This window comes from Apaloderma vittatum, unplaced genomic scaffold (assembly GCF_000703405.1).
Source record: "Apaloderma vittatum isolate BGI_N311 unplaced genomic scaffold, ASM70340v1 scaffold20115, whole genome shotgun sequence".
Taxonomy (NCBI): Eukaryota; Metazoa; Chordata; class Aves; order Trogoniformes; family Trogonidae; genus Apaloderma; species Apaloderma vittatum.
The window spans coordinates 26,769-47,179 of NW_009719077.1; the positions used below are offsets into that span (position 1 = coordinate 26,769).

The following is a 20,411-nucleotide window of genomic DNA, read 5'->3' on the forward strand; positions in this document are numbered from 1 at the left end:
AGTAAGTCAAGCCTACTCGACTTCAGCAGCAACTGAAATAACATCAGGTTCATTTGTTTTCACTTGTCACAAAAGATGATTTTCTCTTCGGTATCTGAAGCCAAGAGGGTGAGCACACAAGAGCTGTGATATACTCCACTAACCTTGTTAGTAAGAACACATAAAAAATCCTGTAATTCAGGCATTTCCCAAACACTATACTGTGTTCAGCAAACCTTGTCTAGCAGCCACATGAGGCAGTTGTATCTTTCCCCTTCACTTCCCCATTGTTAATGAAGTGTTTATGACCATGCTGTTCCTACTAACCTTCAACAAATTTTCTGATATTCTGGGCAAGACTCCGGACGCTGCTGGGGAGGTTCCAAGGGTCTTGCTTGATGTGGAGTCGTAACCTCTTTGGACAGTTAAGCTTCGGTTCCATTTCCTTCTGAAACTCTAATCAAGAACAAAACCAACATTTTTCTGCTTAAACATTCTAAGAAAGCCACAGGAAGACATTCCTTCTTCCTAAAAGTTTTCACAGCTCAAGAAGTTGTCAACCTATTGAACTCAAGTTAAAGAGTCATCAACTCTAGTTAAAGCTAGCATAACAGGTCTAACAGTCATCTAAGCTCCCTACTAAGTGAAAGGAGAGAGTGAGCAGCATTCCCACACACGATTCTTTTGCAAACAGGTACGTAAGATAGAAGGTGCCTGTCTCCATGGAATAAGCACAGTCCTGGAATTTTTAATGCTAAAATTCATTCAGTCAGAACACTAAACTTAAAATAAAATTACTTATTGCTTAATCTAGTCTATGTCTCAAATTTCTGAAGTGTTCTTTGTAAAGTTCATGAAGATGGTGCAGATCAAGAATAAAAATAGCTGACGTGTCTATATCTTGTGAACATTTACTATGCCACTGAAAGGATAACATTTTGTTGTGTGAGCGTGACAGGTACTCAGTCTGAAACACTGAGCAACACAAGAGAGCAGAAGTGTTCCAGGTTCATCACTATGATGTCGGTCTCAAAACAGGAAACAAAAGAAAAAAAAAGAAAAAATGTAGAAAAATACAAAAATTTAAAAAGAAAAAAAATAGAAAGAAGACATCAGGTAGTCTTCCATGCAAATTCAGTGATTGGGAAGTACTTCAGGCTTTCTAAAACCAGATAATTGGAGTACAGTAATGATGCTCTGTCAATTTCTGTGGGATTTTGGTGATTTATAAAAGCAAAAAATCCACTCTCCAGCCATCTAAAATGAGTTTTGTTTGCGGAAAGGCATATGCTTAATCAAAAAAACATAGTCAAACCTATTATACATATTAATACTCCCACTGAGGTTTGTGGATTTTTTTCATTTGTTTCACAGAAAGAAGTCCTTGGCATTTTTCATCACAATCTAATGGCTACCACCAGGTACCTTATTTAGACATTTAGACTTAAGGTAACTACATGAGTGTCAGTAGGGTATCTGAAATTAGAATCAACACCAGTAGCTTTGCCAGGCAAATCACAGTATGGCCTAGGCTGGAAGGGACCTTAGAGATCATTTAATACAAACTCCCTGTCATGGACAGGGACGCCTCAACTAGATCAGGCAACACATGGGGAATTACACATCGGAAATTTTTTTCAATGATCAGTAATCTTACATAAACATACATTTAGTATAAATATTACTGTGACTATGAATTTATAGTTGTAAATTATTTATAAATCAACTTCACAAATAATGTATCTACAAAAAATAATAAAAAATTGGCATTAGTAATAAAACAAATCATAAATTGCTTCAGTAGTTGGGACAAAAGTGTAATAAAAGCATCTGCAATATACAAAACCTGTTTCTTGATTCAAAAACTTTGGCAATTCTATAGTCAGCTCAGAGGCTACAGTTTATAGATGACTTTCCAACAAACTTGAAATTCTTTGTATGTTGCGCAATAAAAGTGTAAGAAGCCATAAGAATAAGATCTACTTAACAAAAATTTCATCCATCTAGTTTTGCAGAATATACCAAGATTAAGCAAAATCACTTTAACATCCAGCTCAGGGAGTAGATAGCCATATCCATCTACCCTTTAAGCTGCATTTGAATTCTCATAGACAGAATTAAATGTTACCTTGGAGGCCTCGACCTGGTGTAAAGTATTTTGTCTGCTCAAAGGCCCTCATAACAGCTGGTCCTTTCAGAAGATTGACAATTGAATCGACCTGTTGGGATCAAGGCTCCGTGAGAAAGATGTCTTTTACAGCAAAAATTACAAATTCCTTTCTTTAAGAAATATGGACTACAGAAAAGGAGGTTTGGATTCTTTCTTAATGGCTCTACTTAAAGTAACAAGCTAGGAAATGCTAGACTAAATCTAAGGACCTGTTTAATTCGCAGTTTTGAACTATTTACAGAAAACTCAAGGAGAATGAATAAATACATACCATCCCAGTAAACAGTGGAAAGCAAAAGTAAAAAGAAAAAGAAGTACTTGCTAAAGACATCTTAGCTCAAACATGGACATTAGTATCAAAGCCAAGAAAAATAATATCATACTTGACCAAAAAGATGCTCCAAACAGCTATGGAGCTTGTCCTGTTTATCATGGGAGATTCGAACACTTATGGGAAGCTCATCACCTGAAAAATATTTTTTAAATGAAAAATTTAGAAGCTCCAGCACATTTTCCAAAATCTTTGTAGCTTAGATCATCTGCTCTGCACATAGACTGGGATTATACCAACTGTTCTCCCTACATATTTTACACTTAGTAATCCCTCAATAATACAGAAATAGCTCTTAGAGAATGGAGCATATTCAAAATAGAAGTTGATATGGTCCTGGGCAACCTGCTCTAGACGACCCAGCTCAAGCTGGGGATTGGACTGGATGATCTCAAGAGGTCCCTTCAAACCTCAGCAAGAACACGCATTTCTTCTATGGTGAAGAATATCCTAAACATCAGACTAAACGGCTAAGTAATGTGAACCCAACAGAGCAGACCACAAAGTCACTGAAATGCATTCACCATAAAACTTTCATAGAGACTCTACAGATAATTCAAAATCTTAATGCTATTACTAATTAAATTCTGAGATTTCAGAAATTCAACAAAAATACAGCATCCAAATCCTATATTTGATATGAAGCTCTTACTACCACAAAACACATAATTTCCTAAAGGAGTACAAAGTAGGACTCTCCTAGGTCACTGCCCTCAGTCACTTGCTCTCTCATCTCAGACAACGGGTGATGCAACCTCCTCTTTCAAAGATGTGAAAAATTGAGCTTAAAACTGGTTTTCCTCCTTGCTATTGCAGTCACAGATAAGTAGCCACTCGATAATTTATAATCCAAATTTATTCATGGTCAATCTAGATTCATTTTTCTTATGTCAGTGAAACACTTAAATAGCACTTTTCTCTTCTTGCTTGTTTTTTTTAAGCTCCTTTAGATGTCCTTACAGCCAGTAGTTATAACCCTTCACAGGATTTTAACTGCAAAAGATGGAGCACAGTACCATACAGCTCTGATCTGGAGGTAACCAGGTTAGCTTCAGAACTAGGAGAAAATTAAATCATCAAGGGAATGGGAGTTTCACTGAGCAGTAATATTTATCTGCAAATAACATTAACTGTGCTTGACTAGCACAGACAGGAAAGCTGGAGAGGGATTTTTCTATAAGGGCACGTGGAGACAGGACAAACAGCAATGGCTTTAAACTAGAGCACAGCAGACTTACATTTGACGTTAGTAAGAAGTTCTTTACTATGAGGGTACTGAGGATACTGGAACAGGTTGCTGAGAGAAGGTCTGGATATCTCATCCCTGGCAGTTTTCAAGGCCAGGTTGGATGGGGATTTGAGTAACCTCGTCTAGTGGGAGGTGTCCCTCCTCAAGGCAAGGAGGTTGGAATTAAATAACCTTTAAGGTTCCTTCCAACTCAAGCTATTCTATGGTTCTATGTTCCATTACATATTTGTTTAAGCAACTCAGTAGTGCAGCCTGATGCTGCGGAAGTGCACAAGGTCACTTGTATCTTAAGCTGAAGGTAAGACCCTGGGTCTCCTCGTTTATTAACAGTTCTTGAAATCCTTTATGCTCTCCTCTCTATCTGCTCAGGTCTGTAAGTCTGTATCATTCCTGGAAATCAGCTGTCTAGAGTTGCATTATTCACAAGGTATCTCAGATACCATGCATAATGTCATTAATACTTCCCTGTCCCAACTGAACATACCTCTTCTGGTACAACCTGCAGCAAAATTTGTCCTCTCTATGGCCAAGTCTCATTGGTGGGTCATATTCCACTAATATGTCCAATTCTTTCTTCTCCTAAATCATTCCCAAATGATAAATTCTCAGCTTAGAGCAAAGATTTTTTATTATTAGTTCCTGAGTGTACGACTTGGTACTCCATGCAGTTAAATCCCATCTCATTCCTATTAGCAGCTGCATTTATTTAAATTCAATTTGTCATGGCATAAACAAGAATGTGCTTCTGTGTCATCTCGCATTCCTTCCTGCAGCCGCATCCTGCCGTCTGGTTGTTGACACAGGCTGGGAGAGCACTCCACACTCACCTAAAATGCTCTTTACTCCATGTAACGTAAGGCACTGCCTAGGTCAAGGCACTTAAGTGGCTAAAAGCAATGACTCTAATTTAGTCTATTCACAGAGATGCTGGAATGTTGGCTCTCCTTCACAGAGCTACTCTTAAGAGCAGGACTAGCTAGGCAGAAGCAGAATGATACAATTCTATTGCCAAGGAGGACGTAATTTTAAAAAATCAAACTAACAAAACTGCCAAATAAATGAAAAGAACAAAACTGAATAAAGGAACAGCTGACAGATTTGTGGCTGACTTTTCTAAACATACCTGAATCCATTTCATCGCTGTGAAAATAAGAACTGCACTGACTGCTGCAAATGCTGGTGAATGAAGCAATGGAGTTCCTATTGCTGTTGCAATCGCTTGAAAAAAACACAACCACAAAACAAAAAAAAAAGAAATAAATAAAGTCATGTCCTTAAAACAGTCTCTGTATTAACATTATGGAAATTCGTTCCTTTTTAATAAGGTGATCTGTACAATTCTTTATAAACAATAAAGATCTCTATACTTAGGCTATCATTTAATTTCCAAACTTGATAGGACTTGGAGAACCAGATACCAGATTTCCAAAACAGATGATTCAAATGTCTCCCTTCACCTTGCATGTGAACAAGTACTTGCAGAACCATAATATACACTTTAAATGCAAAACAACCTTTTTTTTTTTTCCCCACAAGTGACAGTTTTTGAAACTCTGGCTTCAAAAGTCTCAGTAACTTCACATTTAAATTCTGTGCTCCTAGTCCATAGCTAATACAAATGACAAAACACTCTGGTTTATGACTTGCAAACTAGAGTCCATAATGGGTTTAGAAGAGATTTGATCCATCTGAGTAGCACCAAAACTCAATTTACAACTATTTTTCCCTGCCAGCCAAAATATAGTTTATGATCACATCTCTTCCAGCTGTTCATTTTGTCAGAGAAGTACAGACATTCACATCTGTGACTTCAGGGAAAACTTCTATGTATACAAAATGCTCACCCACATTGGTCTAAGCAAGGAGATTTGGGGATTAAAATGCAGCGAGGTTTTTCTCTGCTCTTTTCTCTCAAAAATAAATTGTTCTGTACAGAAAATAGAGGGAGAACATACCTATTTCTACAGCATAAACAGAGTAAAACATAGCCTCTTGTAGTAAATATCCTATTAAGGTAAATCTGAAGTCAAGGTCTTCAGGGTTATTTAAGCACAAGAACAACATTGAGTTTCAATGCAGGAAATGCTTAAATAATTATCCAGCAGAGGGAGTCTTAAAAACCCAACTGAACATGAGACGATGTAGAAGCGCACCTAAAGGGAATTGATATATAATTATCTGGTTTTGGGTTTATGAAATGGGTGCACCCATTTGCCATGATATACATGTGTGTATATATATATAAAATACTGCAGTTATACATGTTGTGCCTACTAGTTTTCTTAATTTTTGTAAATACAGAAGTGATCTTTTACTACTTCTCCCATACTGGCTTACATTTCCCAGCTAAGGTATACATTTTGGAACTGCAGTGAATAAGGTAAGTGAATGGGGGAAAGTTTTAAATGAAGCAATATGATATAATTACAATATCCATTACGAAGATGAAAAGACATCAGTAACAATGTGTTCCTAAAAAAGGGTGAAGAGTCCCAAGGAGAATTAAGAATTTTTTTCTAGATATTAAAAAATGTTTTTAGACTAACTCTATTCACTTATTAAAAGCCTCCAAAGGGAAGATTAAAGTTATTTAAAACCACATTGTGCAAAGCAAGAAAATAAAACGTAGGAAAACAAACAGTTTAGATGTATTAACCATATTATTTTGCTTTTTACTGCGTGGTATTGCAAGGTTTAGAATTAGACCCTACAATACAAAATTCGAGCATTCTAAGGGCTGAAATTAGCCTACTAGTTCTAATAATAACCACAGTGGCATTATGGGATCTAGAGATTTTAAGTATTGCTTAATGTAATTATTTAAACAAAGAAACAGAAATTCCAATCTCACTCCAACGACTGTTCTAAACTCACAGCTTTTGTGATTATTCTGCATATGGAACTCTAGATTTTATCATTCCTAAATAGCAAGACTGGACTATAAATTACTGGAATCAGACTAAAGAAAGTATTTTAAGCCAAAAGACATTCATGTCCTAAGTCACACCTTCTTTCTCCACATAAAAATCCTGTGCCAGCTGAGTAACTTACCAACTGGAGCAAGCAGAGGCCACCAGAGCAGCTCCTGCACAGTTTGACACATCATGGACCCAGGGAAACCCCTGAGTAGAACTTCCCTTGTGTGTTCATCATGGTTAGAACAAGATGGACTTAATTTGCACAATTTATCGCTACATTTATTTCTGTTCAAATTTGTATGCATATTTCTCTTTCTGCTCTTACGAAAACTTCCCACCTACCATGCTGCAATAAACAAATAGCTTATGAAAGAGATCTCAGCTACACAGCGTTCTGTAGAAAAATGATGACCCTACTGAGATTCTACTTTCTGAGCATAACAATGAGCCATGATAATGAACAAATAATGAACCCTTATTTTACTTGCAGCTAAAATTTTAATTTAATTTTATATCATGTAGTTAACCAATTGTCTCTAAGCAACAGAAGACAATCTTTGTAACACCTATGCTTGCTATAATTACTTCTTCCTTTTCAAAATTATTTGTATTTTCATCTACAGTAAATGTGATGCATTAGGAATTCTAGAGTCGAGATGATACTACAATAATTAGAGTTGAAGAAGATGAGGAATATATGTTGAGATACAGATGCTTTTTTTCTCTTCAGTTCAGCAAAAGTGGTGGCTCTGGCATCTTGCTTTCCATGGCAGATATTAGGTTTGTTGTCGGGGTACATTATCACAGAAATTGTTTCTGTTTTTTTCTAAGACATATTGATATCCCATAAAGGTTATGGATACCAAGATCTAATAACTAATTTTAAACATCCTGTAACACACTTTGATGCTAGTTATTCCTCTGTTAGAAATGTCAGAATCATTATATTCTGACAGTCTTCATAAATAACCCCTTGGCAGTTTACAAACCCACAGGCTTGATTCAGCTGACAAATAAAATTATTATTAGTAAAGTCACCTGTAAGAATCCCTGTTGCTGATGGTATCATGACCAGAATCTTCTTGTTCATCACCTGTTACGCTGAAACAGACTTTCTTTCCATTCCTTTCCCCCTTTTCATTATCACTGTCTGCTGGCACTAAAGGCTCCGGTGTCTTACGTTCTGATTTGGGAGAGTATGTTATTGAAGAAAGAAGGCTGTGAAACAAAAAAAGAAAAAAAAAATTATGTTTTTTCAAAAGTGACCTAACAACAGGATAACATGTGAACGTCCTCCAACTCTTATTCTATAACATGTGAAGGGAACATCTTAATACATCCTCATTCAGTCCATATCTATATGAAACAAGGAAAGAAAGTGACATATTCTGGTGTTAAAAAATGTAACAGCAAAACCCCCATCAGCATTGCTAAATGCTTGATCAGGTATGAAGGCCATGATTCCCTCTGGGGAAGAAATACAGCACATTCCTGAACACCTGGAGTCACATTTTTACTAATATAACTATTTTTAAACAAAAAACATGTACTTATCAGCAAAACCCAAGAAAACAAACCAAAGAAACTATAACTCTGTGAAAAGCATATATTTTCTCAATTACTACTGTACTAGACACGCCAGCCTGCATTACGAGCTACTTTACTAAGGCATTTTAAGAATCTTTATTAACATGTCTGTGTATTTCCTGACACTGAAAGTGTCTAAGCCACTGTCACTAGCAAACCTGATGATTAATCTACAAGCTTCTGTTACAAGTACAAAAGTGACATCCAGTCAAGAAGAAAGAACAGTGCAGACTGGTACATCTAGAACATGCACAAATATTGGAAGGAAAAGATTCACATACTTGGATGAATAACTCAAATTAAAATGTTCTAATTTACTTTCACGACCAGAACAGCTATAATGGGCAATTGTCCTTTAATTCCTATTACTCAAACACTCCAGTAGAATGACATTTTCAAACTAATATTTGGATTTGAAAGGCAGTGTTTTTCCTGAAAAAAACTACATTCTAACTACCTGACACCAGAAGACATTGAATTAAGCTTTTTATCCTGTAAAGTACTTAGCCAGAATAGCATGGTTTTATTGCAGAAGCTGTTAGAATGGTCAACTGGTAAACTTTCTACCACCTATATGGTGGGATTCAAACACATAATTACTAGTTCTGAAGGGAAACTATGGGAGGTGCTAATCTTTTGTGAACTACAATGCTGCCTTAATTGTTACTAAAAGAAAGCATTCAGAATTCCTTCCTTTACTCTTATTTCTTGCTACGTGTTAGCATTCTTACATTATACAGGGGTGGAGGAATTCTGATTTTAAGTGGTTTAAAGCTCAATCTTAATTTTATGGGGCTCTGCCAGTTGATGTAATTCATTTTTTATCCCAGCACAATTTAGTTTGTTCAGCTATAGTTGCATCAGTTCTGAGCTATCAGTTTGTTTACACTTCTGACAGAAGTATTCTACCAGAAAACAACTGGATCCAAAGCAGTTCTTGAAAGTCGAAGCTTCTGGACTCAGAGCAGTGACTTTTTGCATACACAGCCCAGACAATGTGTTCAACGTCACATTCAATTATAACATTTCTGAGTATATACAAATAATTCCCAGACTCTCAGGAATGGACAGAGTTTTAAGAAAGAAATTAAGAAACCATATACTTTGGAAACACAATAGGGTAGATTATCCCTGTAATATCTGTTGACTGTATAGCAATGAACACATAGATTAAATGGTATCTCAAGCTTGGTCTCATTGAAAGCATGACCTAGTAGATGCTAGCATATGGTTTGACATTAACTTTAGTGAAACAAGGGTAAGTAAAGCTTTTTAACAAATCCTTTCATCATCTCTGCTTAACTTTCCCTGGTTCAAAACTAACAAGTGACAGACAAGTATTTATCCTATATAAAGGAAAAGGTACTGATCTGAACTCTAAATGACATAAACTACAGAAGGTATCATTTTACTGGACTTTAAACACACTCATCCACTATACAGTCACCTTTTGCGCTACATGATGCCAGAACATTTTACATCAATGTGAAATCAAAACTCAATTCTTTCCTATCACTTAAGTCACCAGTTAGCAGGAGTCCATGAGGATGGGAAGAAAGATGGGGCCCATATTTCACAGCAGTATTGATACCTGCTGGACCGTACATATTCTTCAATATGTCCTAAAATAAATGTGTTATAAAAATGTGGACGTTAGAAAATTAATTCTTCGCATTCGTAAAACTTATTTTCTGAATACAAAAGTACGAAAGATGTTCAAAAAGGGATTAGACAAATTCATGGCAGATCATTCTAACAGTGCTCTTAAAACAAAAGTCTGTTCCAAGAAAACTTCGTAGTGCTGCCTATTGGAAGATGAGATGAGGTAAGGACAAGGATTAATCTATATTTTTGCTTTCTCTTGTGTTCCCGTTATCACTTACTTATAGGAAAACGAAAAAGGGCTTCTTGTGGATTTTTTTTTTTGCAAGAAAATAATCAAGAGTAAGAAACAAGTATAATGAACTGCAATTTCAGCTCCTGAAAATATCTTCCCGTGAGTAATTATTTGTCAAGACACAGACAGACTATTATATCCTCTTCTTTCATGTGACTGTTTAGTCACTGCTGCCAAGATCTCAGTAAAAGACTGATGAAGGTAGCTGAAGCTATTCCTAAGGGAGCTTTTGACTTCTTCTCAGCAGGCAGGCTCTTTTTCTAAGGAAATTTTTTTTTGCTGAACTACCATGAACGAAAGCTGGAACTTTGGACAGAGTTCTGGAGCTGGTAGTTCCTGAGGTCACTGAAGTGCTCTTAGAAACCGAGTTCAGGGACTCTGAAACACACAAACTCAAACCTGGATGCAAAGAAACCTGAAGAATTATGCTTAAATAGAATTCTTATTTTTAAAGTGGTGGCTTTTTTCTTCTTAAAGCTAGAACATGCACATTATATTTTTTTTGTGGATAGGTCTACCCTGAACAAAATTATCTTAGACATATACCTCTCATAGAAGGAATATGTGAATGAGTAGTAACTAACAGCTAGAAAGACTATGTAACTCTGAAAAGAACTTCCATGAAACAGAGAAATTGAAATCTCAACAAAAAAAAATCCTCCTACACAGAATTAATCCTACATGCAATCCAAATCAACACAATCCTAAAAGTATGTCAGAAACAAACAAAAATGTGCTGTGGTTTGTCGACACATTAAAAATGGATAGCCACAGACAGTAACAAAAAAACCAATGCAACCTGTGAGCTGCTTTGTCTTTTCTTCATTCCACAGAGACTCAGAAAATGTTCAAGTCTCTTTTATACTTCCAACAGACAAAAGCAACTGGGATCGTAGGAGCACAATGAGCGCTTGTGAACCAAGAACACAGCAGAGTGACTATACAAACAACCTGAAGAAGGACTTATTTCTCTGTAACACCTAGCATCAATGCTGAACAGGGATAATATTATATTTCAAGGAGTCGTCAGTAGAACTTTGAGGGGCTGTGGAAAGGGGATCTCTTTTCAGTGTGTCTCTCTCCTTTTTCCACCAGTACTGTACTTCTTATGCAATCTAGTCTCAACAATGACCCATGACAAAAGTTAGGAAGATAATGCCAGGAATATATAACCTTCTCTTAGACATTCCCCCCTCATAATCCACAAGCTCTCATAGACCTGCTCTTCAGGTGATACACTTGTGTTTTCAGTTCACTTTCATTCACTGACAGATAGAAAAGGATGGGCAAATAACACCAGCCCAAGATTTTGGGAGGCGAGAAAGATAAGTGATCGTTACATACCTCAACACACAGCAGAGACATCTAGTAAAATGAAAGAGCAACAGTTTTTCATCAGTACTGTCATAAAGGCTACCAAAGAGTCACTTAGTGGCCCAGTTTTTGTATCATTCAATACCCTACAAATTTAGAATTATGAAACCATGTTCAAATTTCACATCCTGAGAAAACTGTAATAATGAGGATTGCTTATTATAAAGTAATTCAGTAAAGACATCAATTTTTTGTTGCTATGGCATAACAGAAAACTGAAGTAGTACAGTCTTTATAAAGTTTAAGGATGGTACATTCAAGCATCTCCTCCTAGATGTTAAAGTATGAATATTTCTAACTAAAGCACAGCTGTTTGATTACCCTGTCTTATTACCCTATCTTCCATTTCTTAGTAGTCCTCCCTCAATAGTTAATTAGTAGCTGTAACTATGTCCTAATATAATGCATCAGGTAATGCCGAACTGTTCACATCCAGATTGTACCGGCTTCCCTCTATCCTGTTCATTGCTTTTAAGTAGGTCCTTTGGCTATCCTGTTTCCTGTATAAAACCGCTTTCCTCTGCAGTAATTACACACTGGCAGTCCACTCAAACTCCTTGAGGAATACAACACAAAAAGTCTCAGTCTAACGTATAGGAAAAGGCAAAATTTGCTAAATAAATCTGTGCACCTTATAAAAGAACTGCTCCAAAGTCAGTATACAGGAAATGTATGAAAGAAAAAAAAAGTGAATCCTTGTGCTTACTGTCACAACTGTGTGACTCGCAGAATGAATATATGTGTGTGTATATATATATATATATATATAGTCTGTACGTATATATATACACACACACATATGAAAGGAAGGTTCACAAGTTCCTGTGCATTTGCATCACGGGCGCAGGGGAGCGGAAAGGAAAGGCGTGGCAGACTGGTAGATGGAACTTCCTGAAATATTGACTGAACTTCCATATATAATTTTCTGACTTCCTTGAGGAAGAGGAACAACACAGACTTTATAGATAGTCATTGTTAACTGCACCCAAGCACTGAAATTATCTTAAATTTAATTAACTGACTTTATCTTCAGCATGATGATTAGCAGAACTACGTAAAGGCACAGAAAACAATGTTTTCTTTTTAAAAATTGAGGTCATTATTCAGGAATACGTGAACAATTCAATAAAAGCTATTTTCATACCCCTGCCCTTTATTTCCATTTGTAGTAAAATTTCATATGACATGTGGGCCTCATATGTCTCTCACCTCAAAATAATTGGCATTTCCACATTCTAGAGAAAAAATCTAGGAACTGAAGAGGGGAAAATCAGGAACATTGAGAAAAAGAATAAAACATAATATTACCTACACTTAAATTCTTTGCTTTACTTCAGTTCTATCTGAAATCGACATTGATCCTACACTAAACAAGAGGATACCAAGATTTTCAACAGAAGAATTAAAAGCAAGACCAGATGGTAACATTTACTTACTCGTCTATTTGACAGACACATGTTTCCACCTCTTTCAGTGCAGCTTGTAATTTGAACAGCAATTTTTGATAGACATCTTGTGTTTCTAGATCTTCTTCTTTTAAGAGGTACCTCAGACCATGTCCCTCTTGCTGGCCAAGAGACTGCCCTGAAGGGGCAGCCATAGTAGTAATGGTATGCTGGACATAAATCATGGGATTCAATTTACCTGGGAATAATCCAAAGAGGTTACATCGTTATCGTTTTTTCAACATACATTTTGAAGTTAGTAAAATACCTAGCAGTAACTGAAATGTTTTCCTGCTTTAAAATGCTGTAAATATTTCATTTTGTGTATCAGAGTCAAGCTATTTAAGGAAAAAGTTATCACGAAATTATGACTAGCCTTTATTATGCTTTAAAATAAACCTAAGTATTGAAAATAAGGGTTTTTCATAAAAGCTAGTCATTAATTTTAATACTTCACTATTGGAAGCATTGGAAATAGCTCTTTCAAGCTCAGCTGACTTACCTTGATCAGTGTTTTTATTTTCCTTTTCATGGGAAGAGTGTTTCCTGCTGTCTAACTGCACACCAAAGGCACTGCCAAGGGAAGTTGAGGTTTTAGGGTAAGACACTTCCATCACATTGATATGGCAATTAGTTGGACAGAAATCACTGCTGTGAAGTGGTGAAATCTTTGACTTAGCTTGTTTGAAGGTAGGCCAAGCTCTGTTTTTTAATACTCTTGAAAACTAAAATTGAGAAAGAGAACAACATTTTGAATAACAGCTTTTGATGTGTCAGCACTTGGCTGACAAAACTTATGTATCTGACTGGAAAACAAAAGTTTAAAACATTTCAGTTTCCCTTGACTTGAGGTGCCTTGACTTCATAATTTCCATCTTTCTCTACAAAGGAAAGGAAAAATATTTTTTGTTTTATATTTCTGGGTGGTTGGTTTTTGAAGTAAATTGTTAGAAGGCTATTTACATTTGTAAATATAAAGAGATATAATTTATTTGCCTTGCAACCTAATAAAATAATATGTGTCTTCCTGTGGAGAAAGTCTGGAGACGTTCTATGATCCAGTGGTGTACTGCACATCACATTTATAAACACAGATGTTCTCAAGTCAGTGCCTTGCAAAAATTTCTGGAAGTTTTGCCTGAAGTTATAAAGACATAATTGGAAGCTATAAATTATGAATTTCATATTCAGGAAGGATGAAGTCCTAATGGTTTCCTGGGCTGCCAGCAGGTGGTGAGAGGTGATCCTGCTCCTCTCCAAACAACTGGTGAGGCTGCACCTGGAGTGCGGGGTCCAGTGCTGGGCTCCAGAGACAGAGAGACACATGGACATGCTGGAGAGAGTACAGCAAAGGACCAAAAAGATGATTAAGGGGCACCTCTCCTGCAGGGAAAGTCTGAGATTTCTGGGACAGTTCAGCCTGGAGAAAAGGCAGCTCAGGGGGATCGCATCAATGTATATAAATACCTGATGGGAGGATGCAAAGAGGATGAAGTCAGGCTCTTTTCAGTGGTGCTCAGTGACAGGACAAGAGGCAATGGGCAGAAAGCAAAGCACGGGACTCTAAACATCAGGAAACACTTTTTCACTGTGAGAATGACTAAGCACTACCTCAGGTTCCCCAGAGAAGTTATTTGATTTTTGTTCTTGGAAACACTGAAAAGTCATCCAGACTTGGTCCTGGACAACCATCTCTAGGTGGCCCTGCTTGATTTGGGGAGTTGGAAAACACCTCCAGAGGTCCCTTCCAATCTCAATCATTCTGTGATTGAGTGATTATGCGAAAATGATAAGCATTAAAGCATAAAAATTGCAAATATCATATTTTACAGACTTTGCTAGTCCACCATCTCTTTTCTCCTCCATCTATCAGCTCAGCAATGCTGAACATTTATTTCCCCTCTGTTTCATGGTCTGAGTGCTTAACTGCATTTCCTTCACTATAACACCTGAAATTTTGTGCACAGTCTTGAACAGCCTTAGAATTATTTGGTTTTTAAGATGAGATGACATTAACACAAAATTGCTAAGACTGAACTGTATTTAATTTGAACACTTAGAAAGTACACTTCAGAATCATAGAAGACATAAGATCAAGCTCTCCTATTGGAAAAGAAACTTGTCACTCACAAGATTGATTTCTGTCAAAATGTGTCCTTTTCAGTGCAATCTGCCGCTTAGGGGAGAACTTTTTTTCTGGGAAAAAAATCAGTTCCAAGTGCCTGGTATTTTAATCACAGCATCTCTCCAGTCAAAATATTGCACAGACCAACCTCAGCTATGGAGCATAGCTCATGCATAATAATATTTTTGAAGTTAAATTGCAAAGTTCCTTCCCTAATAAACATCAGTACAAATTCAATCAGTCAAGTTTTGACTAACACTTCAGCTGAATAAATTTATGTCCCTTCTGAGTAATAACAGGGTTTTGTGCTGAGATCTAAATTTCTGTTTATTTTGGTTTCATATTACTTCAGCCTGATGAATATTTGACTGATTAATTACATTTAAATTTTTGTATCAGAATAAGATCTGGAAGGTTACAAGAAATCCAATTATGGAATTGTTCAAAGACTGAAGAATGTACAAATAGTTAAGAAGGGCACTAAGGACATTCAATGATGAAAATGTTCCTGCAAGCAGTACATATTTCACATCTCAATCTCCCACACATCCTGCTCCAGAGAGACCAAATGCCTAGTTATGATTTAATCAGGTCATAAGTCAGGCCCAAAATTCTTTTCATATATGTGTTGAGAAACATCTGGGACTCATGGCACTGCACTTAAGGTCTATTATGAGCAAAATGTTCTGATAATAATAATAGTAGGAACTGCAGAAATCTACAGAGTTTCTATTTATAGAATTTGAACTTTCACAGTGAAACCATGAGCCAAGCCGGGCTCATGAGCTCCGAAAGTCTCTTGTAGCTATGGTTACCTTTACCTTGCCAAGAAAACGACACATCTATTCCTGAAATTCATTGCATTACTAATAGTCATTAAAAGCTGTAACTGTGAAACTACTGATTTTTGAGCAGATGAGCTTGAAAGTACAGCTTGTTTCAGCAATATCTGGTTCTAGATAGTATAAGCACTATGAAAACTTCACTGAGTCTGTTCCCTTCATACTCAGCATAACACAATAAAATTTTATTTATTGTCTTGGCTTCTCGTAAAGAGAATGTACATCACACTCAAACTTTTGGCTACAGGAAAGGTATAAAGCATCTACATGTTACTTGAACTCTAAATACGCTATTATTAATATTTAAAGTAAAGAATCAGTTTCTTAAGACATTTTGATTTTTATTCAATTTGAAAACACAGAGGTTTATAATTCAGGCAAACAATGGAGAGATTGGATGTGTGGTAATGCAGTCTTAGAATCCTTTCTAGATGTCCTGTGACTCCATTCAGTTTATTTCATTTCTTATCAGAAAGGACCTTGAAAAAGTCTTTGGAAAATTGGTTTTTGGCATTCATACTACCGAAGCTACAGGTTTTCCTTGCAGTTTTCCTTTCTTTTCCTTTGAAAAACAAGAAAAAAACATCTGTTCTTTTCCACAGAACTTTTAGAACCGTGTGAAGGTTCTATATTGAACCTCTTTTCCCTTTTTCTTTTCAATTTTTTGCACATTAACTCTCAGAACAGGCCAGTTTGTAAAGGTCAGAATTCAATCCCCCTACTGATATAAGACAGGGCAGAGCCAGTTCTATGAAGCCATAGAACTTCAAACTAGTTCCAAAACTCCAAAGAATATATGGGAGAGAAACCATAAGCCAGGATGAGAAAACTTCCCAGTAACAAATTGTTAAACGGTTAATTCACTTATGCCTGGCTTAGCTAAACTGTAGAGAAATACACTGACAGCAATAAGAGGTCATACTCTGGGTTATTCATTCACTCACATCTCATTAATTTGACATCTCAAGTGTATGAAAGTCAGCACCTTTTTCTTTTTTCTGTGTTATAATGCTTTATTAATCCAAGTTAATCTAACAATTTACAGAGTTATCATTATTAATAGTCATGCCAGAAGAAGTCATACCAATTTGAAGGGCATAAAAGATAACGGAAAGGGTACCAGTTTGTTATTTAAAATTAGGATGTATTAGAAGGAAAAAACAATTCTGCTGTTATTGCTTCATTTTTGGTTAACATCTGCAAATTCACTAGAGTATTGGTTTACGGCATTTAAAAGAATGCTGGCCGTTTTGTGGGAAACATCCATTTGATTGTATCTACAACTGAACACAGCAAACAAGAAAGGATATAATTTACCTGGTGTCTAAAAAAGGGATAATAATGAAGAGCACTGTTTGAAAGCAATTTATGCCATTACTCAGTTTAGGCATTCATGCCTCAAAACAGCTAAACTTTTAGCCATATTTTTGTCATTGCAATAAACATTTTGAAGAGTGATTCAAGCTGCACTGCATTCCCCTGTTTTTTCCTTAAAAGACAAATATCACCAAGCTTAGGACATGCCACTCATACCTTTTTATAACTAGAGATTCTTCGGCAGATATGCTCAATTTTCTCACTGCAAATGACACTGAATTTACTTTGAAGCTCAGTGGGGATCACTTCATTTAAGGAATTGAGGCTGTTGCAATTCTGCACAAAATGTTCATCACTCTTTGCCAGTGCTTCAAGAATCTAAGATAATAAAAACAAGAGCAGTACATTATGATATGACTAAGATAACTCCTTACTTAACCTCTTACTTATTATCCCTTATATTTAAAGCTGAAAAGCCTGATAATCACTTGCCTTTTAACATTACAGGCAATGTTGCATAACAAGAATGAAACCTGGGAAGCAAAGAGGTTTCTTGAAATCTACTGTTTGCATAAGTTATACTCTTAATAAGCACTTTCATTTGGCTTCTCACTACATTGATAATGGATTTACTACTAATATTCTACTAATGTAACTACTATCGCTCCTCTGAAATACATTATCTGCGGTATTTACTTGAACATCACATATTATGTAAAGCAGATGATTTAATTCATTACTTGTAGAAAAATTCTGGTGTGGCAGGATAAGTGGTACTAACAGATTGAAAAAACATATAAGAAAACCGAGCGCTATCCTCTTCTATATTCTGCATATACAAATAGGAATCAGAATAAGCTATACTGCCCAGCAAATGATGGTGATAAGATATTGAAAAAAAAAAAAAGGCATATTGAAGTTAAAGGTAGTATATAGCCCTTTCTTTTGGAGTTAGAGTTACATTTCAGGCATCGAAATTCACTGTGTTTTGGAACTTGGGAGACACCTATTGCTGGTTGGGTCCAACTCTGAAGACATGTTTGAAAAACACACCCAAAAAAACCTTTTAACACAGGCATCCAGAATTCAGATCAAGGAGCCTAAATAAGATGAAGTTTGCATTTTAAGCGAAAAGATGTAAAAGATTCTGGACAAGCATCACATACAGTATTAATTCATCATGAGCTTTGTATCTGTAATTCACTTTGCTACAGTTCATTGTTATACTATCCATCATCACAGATGTAATATATGATTTAAGTATCACCTAGAAATTTGGGAAAAAAGAAAACATATAGAAATTTTAGAGTGCAAAATCTCAAATTTTTAACAAGTGACTGGATCCTGAAAGAATTTCTTTCTCAGGTCCTCAGCAGGATGAATTAAGGAAAGCCTTTAATCCTTTTGTTACAGTATTTAATTACTCTATTAAAACACCTCTGTCATTTTAGCCACACTTTTAAGCTTCCTTTACGTCAGGATTAATTACTAATACAAATTTAAATAATTTGAGGGGGGAGGGGTTGCAGCTGTACATTAAAATAAGTGCATTCAAACTCAGTAACTTTTGCAGCGCAACTTTGGATACTTTCTCATCATAATAATTAACACAAAGATTTGCACAATATAGGAAAGTAGCCCGGGATTACTTCACTCTCCTACTATGCACGATGCAGAATAGAGATGTTTTAAAATTCAATGCAACAATAAATATACAGTAAAGAGAAACAAGCTATGGAAAGAAGCATAAGATGCCACTGAATGCACAGTGAAGTTTATATTTAGAGTATCTAAACCCATTTGCAGAATGTTATGTCTGATAACATGCCACTACGATTTTTATTACTGTCTTTGAGTTAAGGGGCCTGATTCTTCTACCAGTGGACCTACCTTTTGTAGTCATGTAGACCTCTATCACCTGATATGAACTTTATATTAATCTAACATGGTCACATTACATCCCCTATTGTTTTTCAATCATAACTAAATATTTAATTAGCCAACCTAAATGCTAAGGGTGATGACACTGCATTATTTACGGTCAGAATAAGTGTGCTGGAAGTAATTCTTTATTTAACCACTTCATATGAAACAATAGAAAAATATTTCTTAAGCAGTTAAAAGTTAGTACCTTAAACATTTTATAAGAAATTGTAATTATAGCAAGAATTAACATATTTCAGGCCGATGACTTGAAGCATTGACTGGATTAGCTCTAGCAGATCTCGTGATGTTGGTGCAAGTTACACCTCTGTTTGTCAACCTGACCTGCTCCAAAGCCAAGTCAAAGAGAAGAAACACAAGTCCATACTCCAGCCATTTTAGTAAAAGATCAGTACTTCAGTTTACACTTCTGATGGAAAGATCAAAACAAATTTGTAGATATCAATATACTTCCTGAAAGTTTGGGCTTTTATACTTTTAATCCGAGTACTTTATTGTATGCATATATGTGCGGGGGGGGGGGGACCAAACCCAACAATAAAACTAGAAAAAGAGCTGGTTTATTACATTATTTGTCAATCCAATCCATACAATACCAGATACATATAAAAAATTTCACACCTCATTCATGGCAATCACATATTCTATCATTTGGAAATATTTGTAAAATAAAGCCTCCAAAGTTGCAAAGTTGCAAAGTTTCTTCCTCTGTGATTTTGCCAATGTGTGCATCTGTATACACACAACTATATTTTGCTTTCAGGCACAGAAAAGACAGAGGTGCTACTCATTTTACTGTAACTAATTTTTAAATTTCTGATGAGATTAAATAAATTCTAGGAACTACAGTCTACCTTCAGCAAGTTTTGACATTTCAGTGAGTCTGATTTTTTTTCAAATTTTACTTAATAATTAAGAAAAAAGGAAGAGAGGTGGGAGGAATGGAAGACTTCAAAGTTCTTGAACATTTCCTCAGTTTAGAGGCTCAATTTATAATCACACCATAACTTAGTTTGCTTCCTAGGTATACAGTGATCCTCCAAAATGTCAACGGTATAACAGTGACCAGTTACAAGATATTAAATACATATAATTCTAAATCTGTCTAATAGACAGATGTTACTCTGTTGGTAAAAATTAATACATTCAAAAGTAGTTTCATACCTTTGCAGTCAAGCTGAAAAATCCCTTTGGTTCAATCATTTTTTCTAACACGTGGCACTTTATTCCTGC

General features: G+C 35.9%; 1 protein-coding gene across 1 annotated transcript in view; it reads right to left on the reverse strand.

The window, feature by feature from the left end:
* The window catches only part of LOC104274779 (phosphatidylinositol 3,4,5-trisphosphate-dependent Rac exchanger 2 protein-like), a gene marked incomplete at its 3' end in the record, with an annotated part of 42,503 nt that overhangs the window by 17,781 nt on the left and 4,311 nt on the right, over positions 1–20,411 (reverse strand). Inside the window, exons 3-11 of the mRNA XM_009870509.1 lie at positions 20,343–20,411; positions 17,451–17,612; positions 13,453–13,675; positions 12,942–13,149; positions 7,686–7,865; positions 4,853–4,947; positions 2,533–2,615; positions 2,108–2,198; positions 307–435 (exon numbers count right to left, since the gene is read on the reverse strand). The exon at positions 20,343–20,411 is cut by the window's right edge and continues 137 nt beyond it. Coding sequence (XP_009868811.1) covers positions 307–435; positions 2,108–2,198; positions 2,533–2,615; positions 4,853–4,947; positions 7,686–7,865; positions 12,942–13,149; positions 13,453–13,675; positions 17,451–17,612; positions 20,343–20,411 — 1,240 coding nt within the window. The remainder of the gene's footprint in view (positions 1–306; positions 436–2,107; positions 2,199–2,532; positions 2,616–4,852; positions 4,948–7,685; positions 7,866–12,941; positions 13,150–13,452; positions 13,676–17,450; positions 17,613–20,342) is intronic.